General features: G+C 44.0%; 1 protein-coding gene and 2 pseudogenes across 1 annotated transcript in view; all 3 read left to right on the top strand.

Moving 5' to 3' along the window:
- Positions 1-2,631, top strand: part of KCNU1 (potassium calcium-activated channel subfamily U member 1) — a 144,450-nt gene extending 141,819 nt beyond the window's left edge. Inside the window, exons 26-27 of the mRNA XM_068971753.1 lie at positions 224-348; positions 2,232-2,631. Coding sequence (XP_068827854.1) covers positions 224-348; positions 2,232-2,631 — 525 coding nt within the window. The remainder of the gene's footprint in view (positions 1-223; positions 349-2,231) is intronic.
- A 2,896-nt stretch (positions 2,632-5,527) lies between these two features.
- Positions 5,528-12,365, top strand: LOC138078052 (exocyst complex component 3-like; annotated as a pseudogene).
- Positions 12,366-13,001: 636 nt separating this feature from the next.
- Positions 13,002-21,558, top strand: LOC138078051 (small ribosomal subunit protein eS25-like; annotated as a pseudogene).
- Positions 21,559-26,052: the final 4,494 nt, after the last annotated feature.

Genomic DNA, 26,052 nt, shown 5'->3' with positions numbered 1-26,052 from the left:
AGAGGCTCTTCAAAGACCACAGTGAAACAGTTGCTGGTATGAGATGCTCAAGACTAATGGTAAACCTGGTTTCCTGGCCACTTACCACCACAAAGGTACTAGGAGGTGGCTCTCGGGTCTTCCAAGCTTCTATTGGGAGGAAAGGCAGATGACAACTCCAGTGCTTGCTGTGGCTTAATTTTAAGTGCCACTGGGCATATGTTTTCCTCTTTTCTCTCCTCAGCCAAGAAGGACTTTTGGACAAATATTCTGTGGCTCATTAAATAATTTTGGAGTCCTGTGCCTCGGCTTATACCGCATGATAGATAAAGAAGAGCGAAATCCAGAGCACAAAAGGGAAGTATGCTGGTGCAAAAGGTGCCGGGCCCTCATCCAACCATACGGGCCAAAGCGACTTCATTCAGGGATGAAAGGGGTGGTCAGAGCTCAAGGCCCCTAGTTGCAATGAAGGGTGTGGGGACAAAGATATGTAGGATCATTATAAATAATAGGAACGAACCCTGATGATTGGGATCCAGTTAGTACTGGCCATGTGAGGAGAATGGGATCTTTATCCCCAGTGAAGTTTGAGACGTACATCCAGATTTTAAGTCCGAGTTATTTTGCAAATTACCCCTGACCCATGGCTGTGCAACTTTTAAAGCTGAAAGCCGCTGTCCACATTGGAAAGATCTACTTGTTCACTGCTGGGCTCACTGGGTAAATGTTTATTGAGTGCCTCTTCTAGCCACTGTGCTTGGTCCATCTAAGTCATGGGAGTGATATGTAGAGATTTCAGTTTAAAGAAAGATCAGTGTGACAGCAGGAGGGAAGACAGAGAAAATATGTGTGGAGGGAGGAGGAAAAAAAAAAAGGATGGTGCCATTTGTAGACAGCATAGCGATGGACTTCCAAGCTGAGAGTCTCATGGTGGGAGTGGGCAGGACTTGGTAGAGAAGGAGAAATTAAAAATACCAGAGTGGAAATGGACTGTATCAGGAGAAAGGGGAAGGAAGTCGAATCACTCCAAGCGGAGCTGTGGTGAATACAAAGAAAGACGATTTCTCTGCTCAAAGGAGAAGAGAAGGGAAAGAAAGGATGCCAAGGTCAACCTGGCTGCAGACGAAGGCTGAGCTTCTGGGAATGTTTACATAACACAACACAGGATTTCTCAGCAACAGATGGCTAAGCCCCTGCTGAGAGAAGAGAGAGAGGGGAAAGTTCACAGGGAGTAGAAAAAGAGGCAGAAGTTACAGTAATCGCTGCAAAGGATGGAAGAAGGAGTTTATGGTGGATTCGTAGAAGCAAAACTACAAAAGGACAGGGGGATGGGAAATCCTGATGAAATTCAAGATCAATGGTCCTCAGAGTAAGGAAACAGGAGAGAGAAAGAGTGATGGGAAGTTGTGGGCAGAGAGTGACTGATTGAAGTGTAAGATTGTAGCCGGCAGGATACGTCAGGAAGTCATAGCATCAGTATGTGGCTGGGAAAGTGGTTAGGAGATAAAGATCGCTGGGGACTGGAAGTCAAAGAAATTGGTCTGCCTGTTGGAGCCGTAAATCATGCAGGCGCTGCCGACACATCAGGTGACAGCGGCCCTGAAGTTGGAGAGAAAACGCATCCCACGTGCCAAAGGCTGAAATAAGCATGGAGCTCTGTGGATGACACTGATGAGTCAAGAGGGAGGGTGGTATGGCTGTAGAGCGTTGACCACAAAGATGGCAGAGGAGAATGATGCTCAGGAGATGGCACTGGGAAGCATGAATGATGCTGACATCTCCTCCCTCCATCTCTGTCTGTCTGTCTATGTCTGGGCTCCATCTGCTTCCCCACAACACCTCTGGAAATGCTGTGGACTGTGGCGATTGGGAGAATAGGCAAGCCCATAGCCTAGAGTTAGAAAAGGCATTAGAAAATGACTAGCCCAAACCATGGTCCTACCCCACTCCCATTAAAATGATGGGAAGAGCAGGACCCAGAAGGGAGACAGCATGTCCAAGATCAAAGATGGTTGGTTTCAGAGGCAAGGATGAAAATACCAGTCTCCCAGTTACTAGTCCAGGGCCTCTCCTATTGCACCACACCAAAGATTTTTTTTTTTTAATTATTAATCAGAAACCAAATAAAGCAAGGCAAAACAAATTTTCCTTTTCTGTCCCCCAGCAAAGTGACTTTCCTATTTTGGTCACTGCCTGCACCCACACTGTCCCAGCTGCAGTGGTACAGAATTCATGTTTGGCTTTTCTTACAGGTTTGTGATTATCCGGCCAGAAAATGAGTTCAGCCTGCTGCCCTCGGATCTTGTGTTCTGCGCCATCCCTTTCAGCACCTGTTGTTACAAAAAGGATAGTAAAGCTTCACCTCCATGTGAGATTATAAATATAAAGCCACAAAAAGAAGAGACGGTCCCAGATGTAAGTCCTGACCAAACACTTCTGGTTGACCAGGCCAGGGAGAGTGTATCACAATTGCCCTGTAGGCCAGTCCCAGGCCTAATCCCTTCTACTGATTCTAAGCAATCAAAATTGACTCTGGGCAGTAAACGTTCATCTCATCACTATTGCACATACCCAGGTGAAACTGTGGAAGAAAATGGAAAAGAAAGCATGGAGGAAACCACAGTGGAAGATACCTATGACTTTCACCATTAGACTAGACTGGTCACTATTCCCCAGGGGCCCCTGGCTCACTCTTTACACAGCATCTCCAGAGGTGGTGACTTTGATCACAGAAGATAACCATGGAAGTCTGCCATTGTGTGCCAGCTGCGCAGTGGAGGGTAGACCAGCAAGCCCACACTGTTTAGGAAGAGACAAAAGTTGGATCTAATCCCACTGGGCCTGGTGTGATAAATAAAGAAATAGATGATAAATGCCTCTGTAAGGGAAGTGCATCGCTGTGTCTCTTAGGCAGGAAACATGATGGTTAGAGCTATGTCAAAGACGTTCTTCAGTACTTGACTGGGTTTCCTCCAGACAGGGGATACGAGTCATCAAGATAAAAGTGAGAAGGACTTAGACATCAGAGACAAGACATAAAGAGCCCCAAATCAAGCATCTTACATTCTTTATCTTCAAACAAGCAACTAGTGAACTAGGATATTATCATCTTCTCTTTTTCCCTCATGCTTTTTGTCTCCTCATCTCTTTCGGTAGGAGATGAGAGCGGCCACTTGGAGAGATACTTGTTTGAACTGGAAAGCAATTTGTGTATACTGAAAGCCTAGGCATAGCCTGGCACAAAAATGAATATTAGAGTATCCTCAAATGGGGCACCTGGGTGAAGTCAGGTAGCTTGAAATATATAACCCTCCAGATTCTCTTACTGAAGAACAAAGACAGCTCATGAGAGGTAATAAAACATTTCCCCATGTTCCAAGAGGAACCAGTCCACTTCCTTGTAAACTGCATCTTTAGGTCATTTTGCCTGGGTATTACTCTGTCAACAGAGACAAAAGTTCAGCACATCCAGGAAGTGTTTACTCCCAATTGGTGAGCTTCCCAGGTGGCACTAGTGTTAAAGAACCCACCTGCCAGTGCAGATAGTCATAAGAGATGTGAGTGCAGTCCCTGGGTTGGGAAGACCCCCTGGAGGAGGGCATAGCAACCCACTCCAGTATTCTTGGCTGGAGAATCCCATGGACAGAGGAGCCTGTCACCCAACTATGGCCCATAGGGTCACAAAGAGTCAGACATGACTGAAGGGAATTGGCACACACGCACGGTGAGCCTTGTAAACAGTGCCTTCTTGTGTTATAGATACAATATAGGGAGAAAGGAGGAGGAAAGAGAATAATAAACCATGTTTCTCTTAAATGGTTTTACCTAATGTTTATGATATCCTTGACATTTTTCACAATATCCTTGTCGATTTGGTATCACTACCTCCATTTGACAAAGGAAGAAACTATGTCACAGAGTTCCCAGAAAGGATACCCAGTTAAATTTTAATTTCAGATAAACAACAAACTTTAGCATGAGTGTATCCAAATTACTGAATTGAGCACGTAAGTGATCGAATCCATATTTAAACCTAGTTAATTCAACCCCAGCACCTATAAACATGTGCCTCTAAGAACACAAGTAGAGAAAATGAAACAAAATATTCATCTATGAAAAAAAAAGTTGTATTGGGAAAGCTTCATTTGTAATGTAATTAATATATGTAGGAAAAAAAGAGTGATTGTAAGAACAGTTGTCAGAAACCAAGGGTCTTTTTAAAATATTTTCAAATTTAGCTAAGTCGTCTTCATCATTCTCTTTTTACAGATTGACTTTCTTTGTTTTTCTGTATACATGGAAACATGTATTTCCTTGCAATTCCAAAGTTACAGCTAGACTTGTAGGTACATCAGAGATTTAACTGGCCTGTATCAGATCTTGATTTCTAAAAGAAAGTACGAAGAGGGCTCAGCTTTGGCTTCTCCATCCCAGATACCAGTGGATGAGGAACAGGGTACCTCTGAGTGCAGGACTTGTCCTCAGGGAAGGGAGGCTAGTTTATGACCTAGGAAGAGGTGCCACCAAATATCTACTGAAAAGACAGTCCTATTTCTTTGCCACATTTCCCTGAGCCATTTTATCCATATATCAGTTTCAGTAGAAACAAAATATTCCTAGGAAGGGATGGACAAGCCCTATGCATATTCAAATGCACAGACTCATAGTTTGTATGTATATTTTCTAATCTAAAGTTAGCCTCTGGACCTTCAGAGTAAAAGCTTAGCCCTCAAATGGTCTCACTTTCAATGTAGCAGAGAAATTTGAATGAAAAGTTCTTTACTTGCCAGCATTTTAGGGAAATGCGTACCAAAAGTACAGCTAAAGAAATATTGTGGTATATGCAACCATTGCCAGTATGTGAGCATTTCTGTTGCCAGTCTTGAAAAATAAAGTTGGCAGAGGGCCTCCTAGACTTATGTGCCAAGTGACACCATAACTCAGAACCAAACCCTTTACCTAGAGATATAATGTACCCTTTACATTTTAATACAAGTCATAACACCAGATCCTTTGGTAATATGGCAGATACTTAATTCATAATGATTATTCAATTCTTATCAATTGAAGAACTGACATGAAGACAAGATAAAATGTACAATGAATTTAACAGTATGTGACTCAGTGGTTTTTATGATTTTTTTAAAAGACATTGACCTTTCTGAAATTGTATAAAAGCTACAGTCTTCCTCCCCAGAGGAAATTAAGAGACGTATGTATTACATAAAAGACATCATATAAATGGGAGGGAGGTCATAAATGGGATGGGTCACCTTACAGTTTCTCCGTCATCTTCCCAGACCCCTGATATAGACCTTCAATAACCAGTGGAGTGATCACCAGAAAGGACATCGGAGTCAGGAGACCAGAGTACTTGTTTCGGGTATTTTGAGAAATAGCAAAAATCCCGCCTAGCCAATGGGTGATTCGCGTAAGCCTAGAGAAACACTGGAGCAACATTTAAAGGACTAAGAAGGAAGACAACCAGGTTACCCTGAAGAAGCTGGAAGGCAGTGTGTGATGATCTCTTTAGGATTTGATGTTCAAAATGTGGTCCCCAGACCAGCAACATCTACAGTATCTGAAGGTCATCCCAGACCTGTTGAATCTGATTCTGATTTTAACAAGATGTGTAAGTGATCCATACATTTAACTTTAAGAAGCAGGGCTTTCAAGGAGCATATAAGTGTTTATGTATATACGTGCAACATAGATATATGTAATATATATCTGTAATATAAATTGCACACCCACATAAACACCTACATATACACATATGCATACACATATAAGCACACACACATGGTGACTTCTGGCAAAGGAAAAGATCTGGAGGTTTGGATTTTAATGAAAACTATGCCCCACAACTTTAGCTCTTTGGCGTGTTCATTCCTATTTAAGACCTACAATACATTCCAAACATCTCTAATTAGTTATAAAATCTTTAAGCTGAGTACCTTTCAAACCATAAAGGAGTTAAGGGAGGTTAAAGTTCAGTCAAGTTGGTGAATATTTTCCTGGAGGAATAATAAACAACTTCTGCTGCAAGGCGTGGGTTGTTCCTTCCAGGTCAGTAAAACAAAGAGCCCAACCTCTCAAAGCCATCTGTGTGGGTTCCTAGACTGGCATGCTTAGGGATCACGGGCAAGAGAGGAGAGGAGGCGAGAGAGAGGGAGGAGAAGCCCTCACACTAATGAGGTTTGAAAGGATACAGGATGGGTCCAGCGCTGCCTGCTGAGAAGAAAGGAACCTAGCAGCTGATGCTAAGTTCAGACTAAACTAATCGCAAGTCCCCTGGGGACATCACAAGGTAAACCTGATCGTCTCTGTCATTTACAATCAGGCAGACTGCTCCTGTAATTTTACTGGGGTGCCAATTAACAGACCCCTGAAGCTCGAGGCGGCGGGGCGGGGGGTGGGGGGTGGGGAGGGAAACGTCCCAGGCCTCCTCTGGTGTTTGAAAAGGCAAAACCAGGCAGCCTTTTCGCTGCTGTCTTCTGATTATTACCTCTGTGAAGGCGGGGGCGGGGGATGATTTCATCCAGGCATACAGGGCAGGCTGGCTCAGCTCAGGTGAGTGGCTGGAGTCAGGCTTTTCTCTCTGCCTTCACTTCCTCTGTTCTCCAGCAACCTCTGGGAGCCTCTGCAGAGCCCAGCAAGCCTTGTTTCTTTCTTTCCTGAGATATGAAAGTACTGATCAGCTTTCCCTCTTCCTCATCTTCAGGAAAATATCTTTGCCACATTTCATCTTGCAGGAAACCCGGGAAAGGCCATCATGCATCAAGAAGGCAGCCAAGAAGGACCACTGGCCTCTGAAATGTATCCCTTGGCCGCCATCCTTCCTGACACCAGTCTTTCTTGCCTTCCTGACATGGCCAGGCTTTTTCACTAGTCATCTACATCACTGCTTCATTCCCGCTGCTCTGATTCACTCCTTAAGCCACCCCAGGCTCTGGTTGCAACCCCCATGATTCTGCTAAAAAGACTGTAAGATCATCAGTTCCTTTGAAGTCACTGAGAGTTCAAAGGTTGAGAAGAGTATTAAGTACTGTCCCACTTGCAGCCTGGGTGGCATTCAGCACAGCTGATCCTCCCAACCCCTGTCCTGTTCAGAAACATTCTCTTCTCTCGAGTTGCGTGATACAACGATCTTTTAATCGTCCGTTCACTTTCCTGACTACATATCCTCAACACCCCCTTCAACTAGCCTTTTATACAATGCGATTAGGTATTAGCATCACTCAAAGCTTGACTGTGGACTTTTTTCACTCTCAGGGATCAGTGAATGATCCACATAATTAAACCGGAGAGCATCTTACCTGAAATTTGAGGACAGGGACTACTTACCTGTAGCCATTATTTCTATGCAAGAACGTGGGCCCAGATGGCCACAATTTTTTTTTTTTAATTTTAAGAGAAATTGAGAATTCTGATTTTTACATAAAATATGATGCTGTTAAACATGTTTCTCATAGTCATGAGAGAGTAACTATAGCAGATGAACCCCTACTCCAAGGAAAATGTTTAAAATTGGTTAAAAAAATTTTTTTAAATACCTGTTTCAAGTCATCATAGAGCCACACAATCAGTAAGGACTTCAAAGGCTAAGATTCAAGAGAAAAGAAAAGCACTGAGGTGAGTTCAGCATTCTCTGATGTTTTTCCCTCAGGGCATTTGCCAATTACTAAGTGAGACTAAGCAAGAGATCAGGTTGGAATTCAAGGTTAAGGGCATTCAGCAGTCTCATGGGGCTGGACAGGGAAAAAAAATGGAGGTGAGGTTTATCCAGGCAGGCGGGAATTGAAGGGACTAAGTTTTAGAGTAAAGAGAATGGAAACAATGAGTGTGCTGCTTTTTTCCTTGAGGATATTATTTATTACTAATATTTCCAACATAAGAGGCTCAGCAAACAAAAGAAAAGGCCAATGAAGAATCTAAAAGACAAGCAGAGCTCTGGCCAGTTTCAAAGTGCTGACGGGGTGAAGTCGGCGTCCAAGGCTGGATGAGGGCGATGGGCCCAGTGTTCTCAGCTGAGACTCTTGAATGCTTTTCCTTAGGGATTCAACTTCAAACTAGAAGTAGACCAGTCCTCACAAAGCCTGAAGTCAGCTCTGCTGCTGCTGCTGCTGCTGCTAAGTCGCTTCGGTCATGTCTGACTCTGTGCGACCCCATAGATGGCAGCCCACTAGGCTCCCCTGTCTCTGGGATTCTCCAGGCAAGAGTACTGAAGTGGGTTGCCATTTCCTTAATGCCTCCCATTCCTAGACTGTATCAAGGGGACCAACCCCTACTCTAAGTAACTTACTGAGTTAAAAAGTCAATAGATTGTCTCTGCTGGAAGTTAGCAGGATTCAGAGTGTCTACACTTTTTTATGTACAGAATCCAACATTCAATAAAAATAACTGGAGTCAGTCTCATCTCTGCCTTGTTTGATGCTTTTCTTGAGCAAGATAAATGAGCCTCCAGACAGACCAGCAAGCCTTGCTGCCTTCAGGTTTCTGAGATGCATCATTGTCCACAGTATCTTTTATTTCTTTTTTGCCTTCAATAAATAGTAAATAATTACCATTTACTGAAGCTAAGATGCTTCAGTCATGTCTGACTCTTTTGTAACCCGATAGACTGTAGCCCGCCAGGCTCCTCTGTCCATGGGATCCTCCAGCCAAGATTACTGGAGTGGGTCACCATGCCCTGTTTCAGGGGATCTTCCTAACCTGGGGATCGAACCAGAGTCTTCTGTGAAGGCGGATTGCAGGCAGATTTCTTTATTGCTGAGCCACTGGGGGCGGGGGGGTCCCAGGAATGATAGCAGAGAGATTCAAATGACCTCACATCAACAGGAAAGAAATAGATAATGGAGACGAGTCACAGATGATCTAGATATACTACGAAAGATACAGACTTTAAAGCAACTGTAACAGACACGTCAAGAGGCTGGATGCCACTTCCCATAGGACACCGGTGGCGGAACTGAGGGATAATGTTATTCTGACACAGGGAAGGAGGGATTTCTGCCTGCTTGCTAACCTCCCAGACAGTCTGGGAGGCTGGTGCAACAGTGATCCCAAAGGAGGGAGGCTTAAGAGGGAGGGGATATATACACAGTCATGACTGATTCTGTATGACGGAAACACCATCACAACATTGTAAAACAATTATTCTCCAATTTAAAAACATTTTTTTCAAAAGGTTGCTGGGGTGCTTTGGGGCCTGGAGCAGCAGGACAAAGTGGAGCAGTACCACAGAAGAGAGGTCTGGAGAGAGGCTTCTGTGAACTGAGGACGCTATCCAGTTCTAGTTGGACGGCAAGCCATGCGGGGTACCACATGGGCTGGAACCAGCTCCAAAATGCACTGAATGAAGTCACAGACATCGCGAGGGCCCTGGCCAAGATCAGCAAGGACTGGAGAGGGAGGGAATAGCCACACCATCAGTCGACAGCATCGAGGATGTGAAGGATGGGGACTTCCCTAGTGGTCTATCGGTCAAAGAACCCTCCTTCCAGGGCAGGGGACACAGCTTTGAGCCTTGATTGGGAAATTAAGATCCCGTGTGCTGTGAAGCAACTACTGAGCCCCCATGCTCTAGAGCCCAGGCTCCAACGCAAGAGACGCCATCGCAATGCAGAAGAGCTTGTGACATACTAGAGAAGCCCTGCACTCTGCAGTGAGACGCAGCACAGCCGAACAAAAGTATGGATGAAAGATGCAACCGTGCAGCACAGACAGCTCACTGCGGCTGTGGATAACCTCAAGAATATCTTCCTGGGGCCCCAGATTGTGAGGGGTCCCTGGACTTCATTAAGCAAGGGGTGCTCCTGCAGGCCCCCCGGAACCTGAGGGACCTGAAACAGGGGTGCCCCTGGGAAGGGCTAATGCATAAGCACCACCACGTGGACATGACCCTCATCCATAGCTCCTTCGGGAGAAAACAGGGGATCTCAGTTGAGCTGGCCAAGCAGCTGTGGATGATGCTACAAAAGTCCCTGGCCACCGTCCCTGTGACCCCCTTTTCCTGGTCTCTGTTGTCAGGATCTGGCAAGGAAAGAAAAATTGGTGCATATTTGACCAAAAAATTTTGCAAACTAGCTTTGTTCTTCCTAGAAGGTCCAAGAATTGGAAGGAGGAAATGTTTGCAAAGAGCCGACTCATTGGCAAAGACCTTGATGCTGAGAAAGATTGAAGGCAGGAGAAGAAGGAGGTGACAGAGGAGATGGTTGGATAGCATCACTGACTCAATGATCACGAATTTAAGCAAACCCTGGGAGATAGTGAAGGACAGGGGAGCCTGGTGTGCTGCAGTCCACGGGGCCACAAAGTCAGACATGACTGAACAGCAACAATGTTTGCTCTCTCGGACAGAATCAAGGCTGCTAGAATTGAGGGCACATAGGCAGACCACAGGTAATCCAACAAGGAGTGGTCCATCTCCCACCTGGAAGTCCTATGGAAGCATGTCTTGGATGACCTCATTGCAGCCAAAGACCCCATGATTGAGTGCTTTCCTCCCCATTATGAGATTTTCAGAAACCTCCTCAATCACCAAGCTCTGAGAACCTGGATACAAATCTCGTGGGAAGATCTAGAAGCGAAAGAAATGATGAGCCTGTTTGACGTGGGTCTTGAACACCAACACAAGCACAGAGATGGTGTGGAACATGGAGCTGGTCCCAGAAATTGACGTCAGTGCCCTAGAGGTTATACTTACTTCAGATGTGGTGTCTGAACTGCTCCGTAGGTGCATGTCAGCTCCCACTTCAAACACCGTTGTCTGGCTGTGGAAATCACTAGATGCAGACACTAAAGATGACATGAAAGGGACTGAGCCCAGAGCTGACCCACGTGGGAATGCTCCCTGCCATCATCTTCTAGATTTTCCAACAGATTCTTTAAGTTGTTACTCAGATAAGTGAAGAGTTTAAAATAAAGGTACTAGTTAGTGTTTTCAGTAAATGAATTCTTTAAAAAAAATGTTTTATCGTGGTAAAAGTCACACAATATAAAATGTACTATTTTAACCATATTTAACTGTATGGTTCAGGAGACTAAAGTACTTTTACATTGTGAAGCTCTCGTGGTCATCCATTTCCTGAATCTTCCACCTTCCTGAACTGAGACTCTGTCCCCATTAAACACTAACTCCCCACCCCCCTGCCCCAGCCCCTGGCATCTACCAATGTACTTTCTGACTCTGTGAATTTGACTCTTATAGAGATGAAACTCAGTTGTAGATAGAACATCTGAAATACTGGCAATACCCACACTGTTATGGGTTATGTTATGTTCAGGATATGACAGCAATCGTCACAACTGCCAGACCTTTATGCAACCCTGGGTCAGTTTAAAGAGGAAGTATTTTAAAAATGAAATGGAGGCTATTCTCTCAAATCATCCCACCCTCATCTTCTCCCACAGAGTCCAAAATTCTGTTCTTTACATTTGTGTCTCTTTTGCTGCCATGAATATATTCCCATCTTTCTAGCATTGAAACACGCATATTACCATGGGTAAAATAGATGACCAGTCCAAGTTTGATGCATGAAGCAGGGGACTCAAAGCTGGTACACTGTGACAACTCAGAGGGATGGGGTAGGGACGGAGGTGGGAGGGGGGTTCAGGATGGGGGGCCCCACGTGCACCCGTGGCTGATTGATGTCGATGTATGGCAAAACCCACAGTATTGTAATTATCCTCTAATTAAAATAAATTAACTTAAAAAAATGAAATGGAAGAGTGAACCAAATATGGATGGGGTATTAGACAACATTGTTGCAAGGAGGCTGCAGCAGTTACCTGGAGGAGGTCTTCTGGGATCTGGAGCAACACCTAGGTGAGCCGATGGCAAAGAAGTGGCTGTTAGGCTCAAATACTGTAGCCATCATCTGTGTTACCATAGAAGCATATTTCAATGATGTTGCCAAAATTCAAAACCATATAGAAAGAGGGTGACAGCAAGTGGGGGTGGGGTCCCTAATCGGCCACCACGCAGAAGCATGTCTCATCCTGGAGCACCAAGGAGCACAAACAGGGTGCCAAGAAGACCATCAGGGAGGCTGAACAGCTCCACTTCCTGTTCTGGAAGTCTCCAGATTCGGTAAAGATGCAGGTGGGGACAGTATCATTACTGCCACCCTTGCAGAAGTCATTAAATTAGCAAACCCTCTGTGCTCTGCCTGGAAGTTTCAACTTTGATCAGCAAATACCCAGGCATCAAGGATGACTGCACTGGCACACTGCTGGCCACCCAAGGGGACACCTACCAGGACATGGTGTCAACCATCATTGAGGCTCTGGAACAGGGCCTGATGGCAGGAAATCCAAGCTATGTGCCCATCTTCAAGGGAATCACAGCTCTCAGTCTGAATGTGGTATGACTTCTCAAGTAGCCCTATGGTTTCCAGTTTTGTGTACCTCATTCTGCACGCAACCACCCCACCTCCACCCTAAGAAATGTGCTAAAGCGAAAGAGACTCTGGTGGTTCTCAGTGGGTGTTTCAGGTCCTTGTGCTTGTATGCTGTGGGGTCTATCTGATGTCTACAAGGTGTCCGAACACACGGCTTTTTGAAGAACAAGTTCCCTACTGCCTGTGGTTCCTCCAGCTCTCTCATTTCAGTGTAAACATCCTTTGAGAGTCAGGACTCTGCTGGAAAATGCCTTACGGTTGAAAGTTTATCACGGTGGAAAAGACTTGTAGAGAGGGAAGAGGCCCTGTCTTCCTTCCCTGGGGGGTCTCCACCCTGCTGCTTAATAAAAGAGTTGAAACTTCTCCATAGGCCTGAAAACAAACAGGAGAAATTTACCAGAGAATGACAATCTATCAAAAAAGTATTTTAAAAGTACAAGAAATAAAATTATAAATATCAGAGTTGGGTTAACAGCTGTTTGAGTGGAGAGAAAGGTAAAATTAGTGAATTGGAAAATAGGTTAGCAGAAAAAAAAAAGTGCAGAGTAAATCCTGGAAAAGAAAAACATCCATAAATGTGTTTAGGAGACATATGAGACATGGAAATAAGGTGCAAAAATGTACTTAAAGTCCAAGAAAAATAGGAGAGAGAGAAAGCGTGAGCATGTGGGACAGAGAAAAACATTTGAGGAAATCTTAAACTGAAGACATCAACACATATATTTAAGTCTCTGTGAACCCCAACCATGTCTAATGAAAAAAATTCCTAAACACCTCATAGTAAAAAAATCTTCAAATTAAACTAAGTTAGAATATTTTAAAGGCATCTGGAGTTGTTGTTGTTGTTTTTTTTTGAAGTCACATTATATCCAAAAAAGTTACAAGATTGAAGGTTGACTTTTCTACAGAAACAATGAAGCAGGGAAACAGCACATTTAAAGTTCTAAAAATAAGAAAGCTAAAGATCTATCATTTTATGCCCAGAATGATAATTTATAGACAAATGCAAAATATAAAAATTATCAGACAGACAGAAAGTGAAAGAATTTATCACCTTCAGACTAATATTTTAAAAGAAGTGCTAAAAGGAATTATTTAGACAAAAGGAAAAGATTCATAAATGGAAATGCAGTAAATAATGAAGAGCAGAAAAATGTAAATATATAGATAAATGCAAGTTAACATTGTTTTTTTTAAACAATCAGTTCAGTTCAGTTGCTCAGTCGTGTCTGCCTTTTTGCGACCCCATGAACCGCAGCACACGAGGCCTCCGTGTCCATCACCAACTACCGGAGTCCACTCAAACCCATGTCCATTGAGATGGTGATGCCATCCAACCATCACATCCTCTATTGTCCCCTTCTCCTCTTGCCCTCAATCTTTCCCAGCATCAGGGTCTTTTCAAATGAGTCAGCTCTTCGTATCAGGTGGCCAAAGTACTGGAGTTTCAGCTTCAACATCAGTCCTTCCAATGAACACCCAGGACTGATCTCCTTTAGGATGGACTGGTTGGATCTCCTTGCATAGTAATATCAGAGAGAGATAAATGGAATTTAAGATAGCTAACATTTGTGTCTTGCTGGAAATTGATAGAAAACAGTGGTGAAAATACTACTTTTCAGTAACTTTATTGTGAGAGATGCACATCATAATTTCTTGGATAAATACTAAGAGAATAATATAAAGTGCATAATGAACGAGAAAAGAGCAAAATGGAAAAAAAACTTTGATTAATCAAAAAGAGGAGAAGCATGTAAAAAAAAATTTAAGGCCAATAACAATCAACTAATAAAATAGTGGCTGCACCAATTTACATTCTTTTGTGGTTTCAACAAATTTCAGAATTGTTTGCTCAATTTCTGTGGGAAATGCCCTTTGAATTCTAACAGGGAACAAATATAGTCCAACAAAGAAAAGTCCAGGATAAGATGGCTTCACTATCGAATTCCAAACATTTAAAATGTACGTAAGGCCACCCCTTCTCAGTCACTTCCAAAGAGAGGCAGCTAGCGATGCCTCAAAGCACGTTTCCTCTGCAGGGTGTATTTGCTCTGCAGTGAGAGGGCCTCCCCAGAACACCCATTGATTCTAATGACGGAAGCAAAAGTCCTAGCTGATTTTGGCTGGAAAGCAAATAACTCTGGCCCAAAGCAGTGCTATGCAGGGCCCAAGTGAAAGTGTGACTTGGGGGCAGGGTCGATGGATGCCAATCAACTATTCTTGAATTTCCAAACTATCTGACATTTGAGGAGCTACATTTTGAAGGAGTTAGGTAGGAAAAGGCCCTCTTGGTGTATACACTGGTATCCTTATGAAGGGCTTCCCTGGCAGAGATTGTGGCTCAGTGGCTTCCATTATCAGTGGATGCTGTCTGTAGGGAGGGAACATAATACAGTTTATTCCATAACACTGTTTATTTGCTTCTGGAGTTCTTATATGATTCCTCTTTCTATGCCCTTTCTTTTACCTTTCTTAAAATGTGGCTTAAGGTAATCTATTACAGAAGCAAGGAAATTATATTTCCTGTTTCTACTACCTGCATCTCCTCTGGGACATGCCAGGTTGTCGGTCTCTCCATGGTGACTGAGCAGGGCTGGAATTAGATCAGACTACCTTGCCTGGAGAATCCCAGGGACGGGGGAGCCTGGTGGGCTGCCGTCTATGGGGTCACACAGAGTCGGACACGACTGAAGTGACTTAGCAGCAGCAGCAGCAGCAGCAGTGCCTTTGCATCCAGTGGAGGACCCAGCTCCTGAGCCTCCCTGTATCTGGCTGTCTTCTACCCTAGCAGGGACTGCTCCATTATTTTGAACAGAAAAGGTCACCTTGATAGTTGAACAATTCTTCTGAGTGGTCAGTTGATTTTACACAGGGATTTTCTCCTGTGTTTGGTGTTTGGATTTGCTATCACTAGAGAGGCTACATATGAGGACATCAGCTGACTAAGTTGATTTTCCAAAATTTTTACAGGGACAGAGGGTGGTAGGGGTTTTGGGTGTAGGGAAGGACGGTTCAGGAGGTGAAGCAAGAGATGGGGAGGGACAAGGAGAGGCAGATGATGCTTCACTCACTTGCAGGCTGCTCACCTCCTGCTGTGTGGCTGGGCTCCCAACAGGCCATGGACCCAGTCTCCAGGGATTGGGGACCCCTGACTTAAGGCAATGACTATTTACCAACCATCATGGAAGTCTGGGGGAGTTCGATTTTTAGATCACGCTATGTGTACACAGGATCTTAGTTCCCTGACCAGAGATCAAACTTGTGGTCCCTTACACAGGAAGCTCAAAATCTTAACTACTGGACCATCAGGGAAGCCCCTTAAGGGAACTATCTTAACGATATATCAAACAGCATTGCCATACAAATGCTCATATGGCTGTTACACTTCCTATTACTAGAGCCCAGGGACAGGGCCTCCCTCTGCCCAGAATCCAGACAATTTGAGGATAATGACAAACAGGGGAATTCTGAAATAGCTGGAAAAAGCCTCACTCCTTAAATGAAATTTAGTCACCTGAGCAGTCACACCAGAGGCAATCAATAAACTTTTCAGAATGAATTAATAGCCAGAAATGGATGCTTTTGCTTCATCATTTACCTACTAGAGGCATCCGGCCACAGTGTCATCAGTTTGTCCTGCTTCACAGGTCAGAAACTCTTAGATTCGCGGGCTGGTACACAAAGAAGGACAGCAGTGCCTAGGGAGTGGCTAGACAACAAGAAAGGAGGGGGACTGGGAGGGCTGTGAGTTGAGAGGGGAAGTGGAGATTTGATTCTGAAGAGAAAAATCCTTACTGGGTCAAGGCCGCTTTTGCATAATTCTATTATCACCAGGAAGAAGAGAAATAATCATATTAGGTGAGTGCTGCACCGCTCGACGTGGCTTGTCTTACCTTACTTTTGAAGTCAGACAGGTTTAATTGCTTTGTGTGAGTGAGTTGTTCAGAAGGCACCCAATCAATAAGGCAGGTACTGCCAGAGCGAAGCGGGGGAAGTTTTTGATGTTGACAATGACATACAATCTTGTGCAGAAAGGAGTAATCCATTCAGTCACAGTTATGGGGGGAAAAAGTTATCTGTGTGTTGCTGTGGGGAGCGGAGGCAGTGTCACCTGGGAGGGTGGGCTCCAGGCAGGCTGGGCACAGGGCATCAGTGTGCTGGCAGCTCAGCCCAAGAGCAGGCTTCAGGCAGGCTGGGCACAGAGCAAGGGCTGTGCTTTCTGGAGCCTCCTGGTCTTCTGTGCAGAGTAGTGGGCCTCCACACCTGCACAGGAGGCTGTCAGCATCAACTCCACCGCATCTTCTGCTTACAGAGCCCAAGCATCTCGTCAATTTGTGTTTCAGTTTCTGTGAAGTCCAGCGCAGTCCCCAGTAAGGCTCTGCTCATCCACTGCTCAGCTGACTCCAGGTGAAGCTTGCCAGAAAGTTCCCCTACAATGGACCATAGGTAGTCAGGGAATTGTTTTTTTTTTTTGTCTGTTTTTTTTTTTTTTAGCCTAGATCTCACTGTAGAAATACTCAGTATGAGGAAAGAGAACCAAAGTTGTGATAGTCAATTGCAAATGTCTTCCAAACTCAGGTGAAGGTTGCTTGAAACTGGCCCTAGTGGTAGTATTTGCACCACAGAACCCAGTACACTATACAATTAAGGGGTTTGTTTATTTTGTGAGAGTTGGTTGTTAAGCACCTACCAGCACAATCCTGGGTGAGGGCAGAGGGCAGAAATAGGAGCCTAGAATTTGACATCCTTAATTAACCCTCTATTCCCACTCTCCTAAGCAGCTGCTCACATGGCTCAACTGAATCTCTCCTCTATACCCTGACGAGCACCGCAGGTCATAACTCACTGCAGAATATTTCACGTGTGCTTTTGTCTTCAATCAGATTCATATTTTGGAAAGGTGACCCTGGCCACAGTGTGTTGGATAGACTGAAAGGGTATAAAATCAGAGATCCTATCAAAGGCAAAGACATCAGATAGTAATATAATTGCTTTTATCCAAATAAAAGATGAGACCTGAATTAAGGCATGATAAGTGGAAAGAGAGGACAGACCTAACGGATGCTCAAGAAATAGAACTGGCAGGATTTATTGATTGATGGGGTGTCAGGGTGAGAAAAAGATAAGAGTAGATGATAACATCCAAGTTTTTTATAATTCTGCCATTCCTCAACACAGAAGGAACAGCAGATTTTGGTGGGAACTTGATGACTTTGGAGCCAGCTGAGAAGCCTAAGAAGCAGGTAGATGGAACTAGCTCTCAGAGGAGAAGAGTTAACTTGAATACATTTTGAAAGGAAGAACGCGGTGGTAAGTGACAGCAGGTAATAAGAAGGTATCACCCAGAGATGCTGTGGAATGATAAGAGTCCAAGGAAGACACGGTCATAGAAAACAACAGGAAAAGGCACTTGAAGAGAATCAAGACTCCACAGATGACAGAAGAATGCTGGTCACTGAAACAGTAGAGTTCTAGGAAGAAGCAAAGTGAGACAAGTCATAGAATTGAACAGCCATTTAAATAACATTCCAGGCCATCACAATATTGTAAAGGAATAATTCTCTAATTTAATTAATTAAAAAATAAAACATCAGGCCCATGATCAGAAAAGATGAAGTCAAACGTAGACTTGCAGACATTTGAAGAACAAGTGAGCAAAAAGTAGAAATAACAGAAAACAAGCAAAGAAGGAATTCTAGGCTTGGAAGGTAGGGAGAGTCATTCCCAATTAGACTGTAGACAACACACGTGGTAAAAAACTATTTGCTTTTCCTAACCTAACCACTAAGTAGCTAGTACAATGCAGGGTCAAGGGAGGACTTTATTTCTAAGATGGACTACAGACTGGGTCATAACTGAATGCTATGCAGAAGGGACCAATGGGGACAAAGTTGGCAACTTGGGAGAGAGAAAGAAAACAGAGATGCAGTAAGGTCTAGATCAGGGTCCCGTAACCTCTGGGATCCAATGCTTGATGATCTGATGTAATAAAAATAGTAATAGAAATAAATGTAATGCATCTGAATCATCCCCAAACCGCCCCCCCCCCCCGACCCTCAGGCAATGGAAAATTGTCTTTCACAAAATGGGCCCCTGGTGCAAAAAAAGTTGGGGACTGCTGGCAGAGTCAGTCAAGAGCCTAGATCTTAAAGAGGGAATGGCCTTAATACAAGAAATGATATCTCTTTCTGTAAGACCAGAAATATGGATATGCGAATACATGCAAATATAAATAGCTTCTGGATGCTGGAAACTGAGGGAGCTTATGCCTCATTTTCTCTTAAAGTTCCAAAAAGTTAAGGAGAGTGGCAGGTTTTTGAAATAAGCATCACGAGGAAGGGGGCATAACACTCTACTCTAAGGATACATTATCGTTTAATGCTCTAATGCACAGACATAAATTTATTGTTTGGTGTATGTATAAGGCCCCCTTTAGCATCTGTACTGTCATAGATATAATAGCACATCTTACCGAGAATTACTATTACTCATTTGTATACCCACTTTTCTATCTAGAAATAAACTTCAGTTCAGTTCAGTTCAGTTCAGTTCAGTCGCTCAGTCATGTCCGACTCTTTGTGACCCCATGAATCACAGCACACCAGGCCTCCCTGTCCATCACCAACTTCCAGAGTTCATTCAAACTCATGTGCATCAAGTCAGTGATGCCATCCAGCCATCTCATCTTCTGTCGTCCCCTTCTCCTCCTGCCCCCAATCCCTCCCAGCATCAGAGTCTTTTCCAATGAGTCAACTCTTTGCATGAGGTGGCCAAAGTATTGGAGTTTCAGCTTCAGCATCAGTCCTTCCAATGAACACCCAGGACTGATCTCCTTTAGGATGAACTGGTTGGATCTCCTTACAGTCCAAGGGACTCTCAAGAGTCTTCTCCAACACCGCAGTTTAAAAGCATCAATTCTTCGGCGCTCAGCTTTCTTCACAGTCCAACTCTCACAACCATACATGACTACTGGAAAAACCATAGCCTGGACTAGACGGACCTTTGTTGGCAAACTAATATCTCTGCTTTTTAATATGCTGTCTAGGTTGGTCATAACTTTCCTTCCAAGGAGTAAGCATCTTTTAATTTCATGGCTGTAGTCACCATCTGCAGTAATTTTGGAGCCCAAAAAGTAAAGTCTGGCACTGTTTCCACTGTTTCCGCATCTATTTCCCATGAAGTGATGGGACCAGATGCCATGATCTTCGTTTTCTGGATGTTGAGCTTTAAGCCAACTTTTTCACTCTCCTCTTTCACTTTCATCAAGAGGCTTTTTAGTTCCTCTTCACTTTCTGCCATAAGGGTGGTGTCATCTGCATATCTGAGGTGATTGATATTTTTCCTGGCAATCTTGATTCCAGCTTGTGCTTCTTCCAGTCCAGTGTTTCTCATGATGTACTCTGCATAGAAGTTAAATAAGCAGGGTGACAATATACAACCTTGACGTACTCCCTTTCCTATTTGGAACCAGTTTGTTGTTCCATGTCCAGTTCTAACTGTTGCTTCCTGGCCTGCATACAGATTTCTCAAGAGGCAGGTCAGGTGGTCTGGTATTCCCATCTCTTTCAGAATTTTCCACAGTTTATTGTGAACCACACAGTCAAAGGCTTTGGCATTGTCAAGAAAGCAGAAATAGATGTTTTTCTGGAACTCTCTTGCTTTTTCCATGATCCAGCGGATGTTGACAATTTGATCTCTGGTCCCTCTGCCTTTCCTAAAACCAGCTTGAACATCAGGAAGTTCACAGTTCACATATTGCTGAAGCCTGGCTTGGAGAATTTTGAGCATTACTTTACTAGCGTGTGAGATGAGTGCAATTGTGCAGTAGTTTGGGCATTCTTTGGCATTGCCTTTCTTTGGGATTGGAATGAAAACTCACCTTTTCCACTGCTGAGTTTTCCAAATTCGCTGGCATATTGAGTGCAGCACTTTCACAGCATCATCTTTCAGGATTTGAAATAGCTCAACTGGAATTCCATTACCTCCACTAGCTTTGTTCATAGTGATGCTTTCTAAGGCCCACTTGACTTCGCATTCCAGGATGTCTGGCTCTCAGTGAGTGATCACGCCATCGTGATTATCTTGATCGTGAAGCTCTTTTTTGTACAATTCTGTGTATTCTTGCCACCTCTTCTTCATATCTTCTGCTTCTGTTAGGTCCATACCATTTCTCTCCTTTATCGAGCCTGTCTTTGCATGAAGTGTTCCCTTGGTATCTCTAATTTTCTTGAAGAGATCTCTAGTCTTTCCCATTCTGTTATGAAATAAACTTAGAGTTTAAGAAAAGGCTTCTAGCCCAGTGGATTGCCTGAAATCTACTGGGTGATTAACAAATATTTGCTGAGTGATTGACTAAATGAGCAGATGTTGCATTAGTCCAGCCTCCCCAACTCAGCTGTAGACTGCATCGTGTCTTAAAGTTGGTAAGTGTCCTCAAAATGAACTGGGCATCTTAGAAACCAAAGTGTTGTAGTAAAAGATCAAGAAATGCATTCTCAGAGAGAAGCTTCAAAGGAGGGAGGAGTGGAATACAAAAGCAGCCCCTGCTAGGGACCTCCCTAGTGGTCCAGTGGCTAAGACTCCACACTCACAATGCAAGGGAACTGGGTTCAATTCCTGGTCAGGGAACTAGATCCTGCATGCTGCAGCTAAGACCTGGTGCAGTTAAATCAAAAATACACTTTTAAAAGGTACAGCTTTTTTTCCTGTCTGACATCTTAGTGAGGCGACAGTGGTAGCAGCTGCTCTCCCAATTTCACTCTGCCACCCGAGGAGGACAAGAAGAAGAAAGATGCCAGAAAGTCAGTCAAGCAAGACAAAGTTCCAGTGAACAAATCTCGGAGCAAGCCTAAACAGAAGTGTTCCAGAGGCAAAGGTGGAAACGAGCTCAATAACCTAGTCTTCTTTGACAAAGCAACCTATGACACCCTGAAAAGAAGTTCCCAACTATAAGCTTGTAACTCCAGCTGTTGTCTCTGAGAGACTGAGAAACCGTAGTTCCCTGGCCAGGGCAGCCCTTCAGGAACTCCTTAGTAAAGAACTTAGTACACTGCTTTCAAAGCACAGAGCTCAAGTAATTTATTCCAGAAACACCAAGGGTGGATATGCCACAGCTGCCGGTGAAGATGCAGGAACCCAGTCCACCAACTGCATTTGGCGAAATAAAACTATATGAAATCAAAACAAACAAATCACTCAACCTGTAGCAGAAAATACAACGATCTTCCCCCTCCCAACAGTTCAGTTATGGATTTTTTTTTTTTCAAGTTTTAGGGAACGTATCCTTTGAGCATCCAGAAGCGTTGGGGTTTCTGTTTCTTAGTGGAATCAGCAGGTGACATGCCAGGGTTATCAGCATCCCTCGCCCAACCTGTTGGCTGGCTTCTTGAACCATTATCCCCACAATCTATAGAGACTGAGGCCCAGAGGAGGTAACCAGTTAGTGTCAGATGTGTCCCTGGGTCGTAGGTTTCCCAGTTCGAGGCCTGGGCTTCCTATTGCCAGCTGTCTGTGCTGACAGACAGAAAAATCCCTCAGGCAGGTTGTAAGAGGCGGTCTCTCTCTGCCCTGCTCTGAGTGTCCCACAGCAAATGCTAGTGACAGGGAAACGTCTTAATACAGCATGTTGTTTAGCATAATTGATGTGCAGATGCGGCGGCGGGAGAAACAAGCCCAGTTAATTGGTCTCTCAACCTACATTAGCTTTTGCATCTCAGCCAATTAGGCAGGGGCCAGAGGGCCCTGTGCGTGGCCATTAGATCCTGCCATGCAGGGCCTGGAAAGGTGCTGGCAGTCAGGTTCAGATGACTCCGATGCGCGCTATGTGCAGCTGCACTGAGGCCAAGCCATCTGTCCATTCAAGAACAGGAGACCTTAAACTACCAGCCCGGAAGGTGAAAAGCAAGGAAGGGGATATTTAGGAGAGGAAAATCTGGGCTCTCTCATGGGCTGGAGGCATCTTCTAAGCGTCTGGATTTGAAGGGTATAAAACTAATACTAGTCCTACAGCCATCTTCCTAATGAACCCAGAGCCCGGCTCTGTTCTCTGAGCTTCAGCATATTTAGAAATGCCCAGGACACAAAGGAAGGGCGTGTTCCAAGGAGACACTATAAGATCGCTGCTCAAAGTGAGGTCCTCAGATCAGCATCAAGACCACCGTCTGGTTGGAGGGTCAGGAAGGCAGATCCCAGGTGCACTCCTGACCAGCTGAATCAGAATCTGCATTTTAATTATTTATTTATTCATTTGGCTGTGTGGGGTCTTAGTTGTGGCACTCCAGGTCTTTGTTAGATTACGTGCAATCTTCATTGCAGTGCATGGACTTTCTCATGGTGTGCAGGCTTCTCAGTTGCTCCATGGCAAGTGGGGTCCCCAACTGGGGATCAGACTCACATCCCCTGCATTGCAAGGTGGGTTCTTAACCACTGGGTCATCAGGGAATCCCAGAACCTGCAGTTTACCGAGATTCCTAGGCGTTCCATGTGCCCGTGAAAGTCTGAGAAGAAGCACTCCAGGTCAGGGGGCAGCAAATACATTTTATCAGAACTCAGCATGTCCATTTGCTGATCTCTTAATTCGGTGGCCTTCTCGCTACAGTCATGGGGTTGAGAAGTTGTGATGGAGATCTTGTGACCTGCATGCCTGAAATAAAGAGTTGGCTCTTTATGAAGAGTTGGCCCACCTCTGTTCTGGGTAGAAAATCTCTGCCAATTCATGTGGTCAACATTCCTGTTAGTCCTCAGAGGGCAGGTGAGTGGCAGGTGTTAAATTTACTGTATAAACATTGTCACGGGCATTAGGGACAGTGGAGAAAATGTCAGATGATTTCAATTCAGGTGCTGAGGCATTTGTAAGGTTACATAGACACCAGCAAAAGTTGGCCAACATTGAACTTTCTGCTACTTTGAATCAGATGGTTTGAAGGATCCTTTCTCTCCCTCGTATACAGAGTATAAAGAAAAAATGACAATCTTGCAGTCTTAATCAAGCAGTCATTGAATTTCTATATCTCTGTTGCATCCTTGAAAGCATGTTCATGGTGACTGAGAAAGATTCCCTTTTTTCTAAATATACTAAGAGGTTACATTGATTTTATGTCAATTTGGGGAGGTAATTTTATACAGGATGAATTTTGCAAAGAGACTACATTCTCCCCCAGTTGAATTTCACCAGGGTGAAATATGAAAACAGGTGTGACTGTTCTGCTTTATATATGGCAAAGGGCTTGTTGAAAATATGCATTCCTTGGTGCACAGCATAAAGAGCTTATGCAAAGTCTCCACGAAGACTGTAGTGGCTCATGGTAAGGAAGAGGCCTGCTCAAGCAACATTTCTGAAATTGCTGAGACAGTTTGATAAAAAGATCCTGGCCTGGAGCTTCTAGACTTGTGCTTGCAAGCATATTTAAAAAAAAAAAAAAAAAGCACCTCCCTGGTTTTGGAAACCTTTGGAGTTTTCCAAGCTAGTGCTTCCCAAGTCAGTCTGTCCTTCTATCTCTGTATCTCTCTCTGCCTCTGTCTCTCTCTCTCTCACACACACACACATGCACCATCAACAAAAGCCAGGCTGCAGAGACTCCAGACGCATGCATCAATCATAATTGTACTAGTGCCAGCAGTCATGTAACTGCTTAAAGACCTCAACAGCCTTCTGGCACTTAAAGGGGGGAAAAAAATCATCTAATTAATCACAGGTGAAACAGCTTGGACTGTCTCCAAAAGACCCTGAATTTACTGCCAAGCTTTGATGCTAATTTTCTTTCTAAGTAACCCCCTGAAGAAATTTACGATTAGGTAATTAAAGTAATGAATAAAGAGATACTTAGGTAAAGGGGAAAGAGGAGAGGGAAAAGTCCATATTTCCATCCTGTAATAAACACATCTGGGCATGCACCATTTGAAGACCCTAACTTAAAGGTCCCCAAGAGGCTTTCTCTTGAAGAATATTGTAAAAATCAATATTTGAAAGACCAAAATGAAGCATACAAATGAAGTTGGAGCAGGTCACTTGGTAGAGTCTGTAAGACAAAGAAGGAAATCTGCCTTCTACCAGATATTTGTTCTTGACTCTTTTTTTTAAGGCCACAGCTTGTGTCCTATTGGGAGGTCAGTGCTGGTTTCTCCCTGTGAGCTGATTGGCTAGCATCACAGGTTGGAGGTTAGCCAATTCCCCATCTCCCTGCTGTGATAGATCCTAGTTTTCTAAGTTTAATTGGCTGGAAGGAAATTGCTCCCATCTCTGGTCAGGAAGCGTTCAGGGGAAGGCCTTGAATTTTCGCATCCCGGACCTGATCCTTCCCTCTGTCTCTAATGCTCAATACTGGAACATTCCAGGAATGGGAGCTTTAGTTAATTGGCTGCTTTGGGTTTCAGAGTTAAACAGTAATACCCCTCATTTAAAGGAATCAGAGTTTCTGCTAGCCTCCAAAGTGCCTAGAGCTTCAATCCTCCCTGGAAGAATTTGTTAGCAAGTCTTGTTCATCTTAGGAAAAATACTACGATAAGCATAATGCTTTTTAAAAAATAATTCAGAATTGTGACTTTTTGAATGGAAAGCTCTTTGCTCTGATTCATATCTTATACCTTCAAGATAGTTTATATGTGTTTTTTTTGCAGGTCAGATCAGAACAGGTCTCTTTTTCATTTCCTTACTGAGTCCAGCAGAGGGTGGGTACTATTTTCAGACTGTTACTTACTTGCATCACAGCGTTATATTAACAAGGTATTCAGAAATAGAAAAACAAATACTGTATGTGAACGCATATATGCAGGCTTCCCTGGCAGCTGAGTCAGTAACGAATCTGCTTGTAATTCTGGAGATGTAGATTCGATTCCTGGGTCACGAAGATCCCCTGGAGAAGGAAAGAGCAACCCACTCTAGTTCTTGCCTGAAGAATCACATGGACAGAGCTGCCGGGTGGGCTACAGTCCATGGGGTCACAGAGACTTGGACGTGACTTAGCGACTAACCCACCACGTGTGGGATCTGGAAAACTTGGTATAGAAGATCTTCGTTACAAAGCATAAATAGAGACACAGATGCACAGAATGAAAGTATGGAGAGCAAAGGAGGAAGGAGTAGACGGAATAAATTGGGAGATTGGATTGACATATACACACTGCTGACACTGTGGATAAAATAGATAACTAATGAGAACTTACATTATAGCACAGGAAACTCAGTGCTCTGTGGTGACCTAAATGGGAAGGAAATCCAAAAGAGGGTGGATATGTATGGCTGATTCACCTTGCTGTACAGTAAAAACTAACCCAACATTGTAAAGCAACTATACTCCAGCAAAAATTCTTAAAAGAGAAGATATGTATAATGGCTACCCACTCCAGTATTCCTGCCTGGGAAATCCCATGGACCGGAGGAGCCAGACAGACTACAGTCCATGGGGTCGTAAGAGTTGGACATGACTTAGAGACTAAACCAGTAGTAGTTGTGGGCTTCCCTGGTGTAATCTCGATGATGTGATCACTAATCTAGAGCCAGACATCCTGGAATGCGAAGTCAAGTGGGCCTTAGGAAGCATCACTATGAACAAAGCTAGTGGAGGTGATGGCATTCCAGTTGAGCTATTTCAAATCCTGAAAGATGATGCTGTGAAAGTGCTGCACTCAATATGCCAACAAATTTGGAAAACTCAGCAGTGGCCACAGGACT

This window comes from Capricornis sumatraensis, chromosome 4 (assembly GCF_032405125.1).
Source record: "Capricornis sumatraensis isolate serow.1 chromosome 4, serow.2, whole genome shotgun sequence".
Taxonomy (NCBI): Eukaryota; Metazoa; Chordata; class Mammalia; order Artiodactyla; family Bovidae; genus Capricornis; species Capricornis sumatraensis.
Note: the sequence above shows the minus strand (reverse complement) of the source record. Positions and strands in the feature narration are given on the sequence as shown.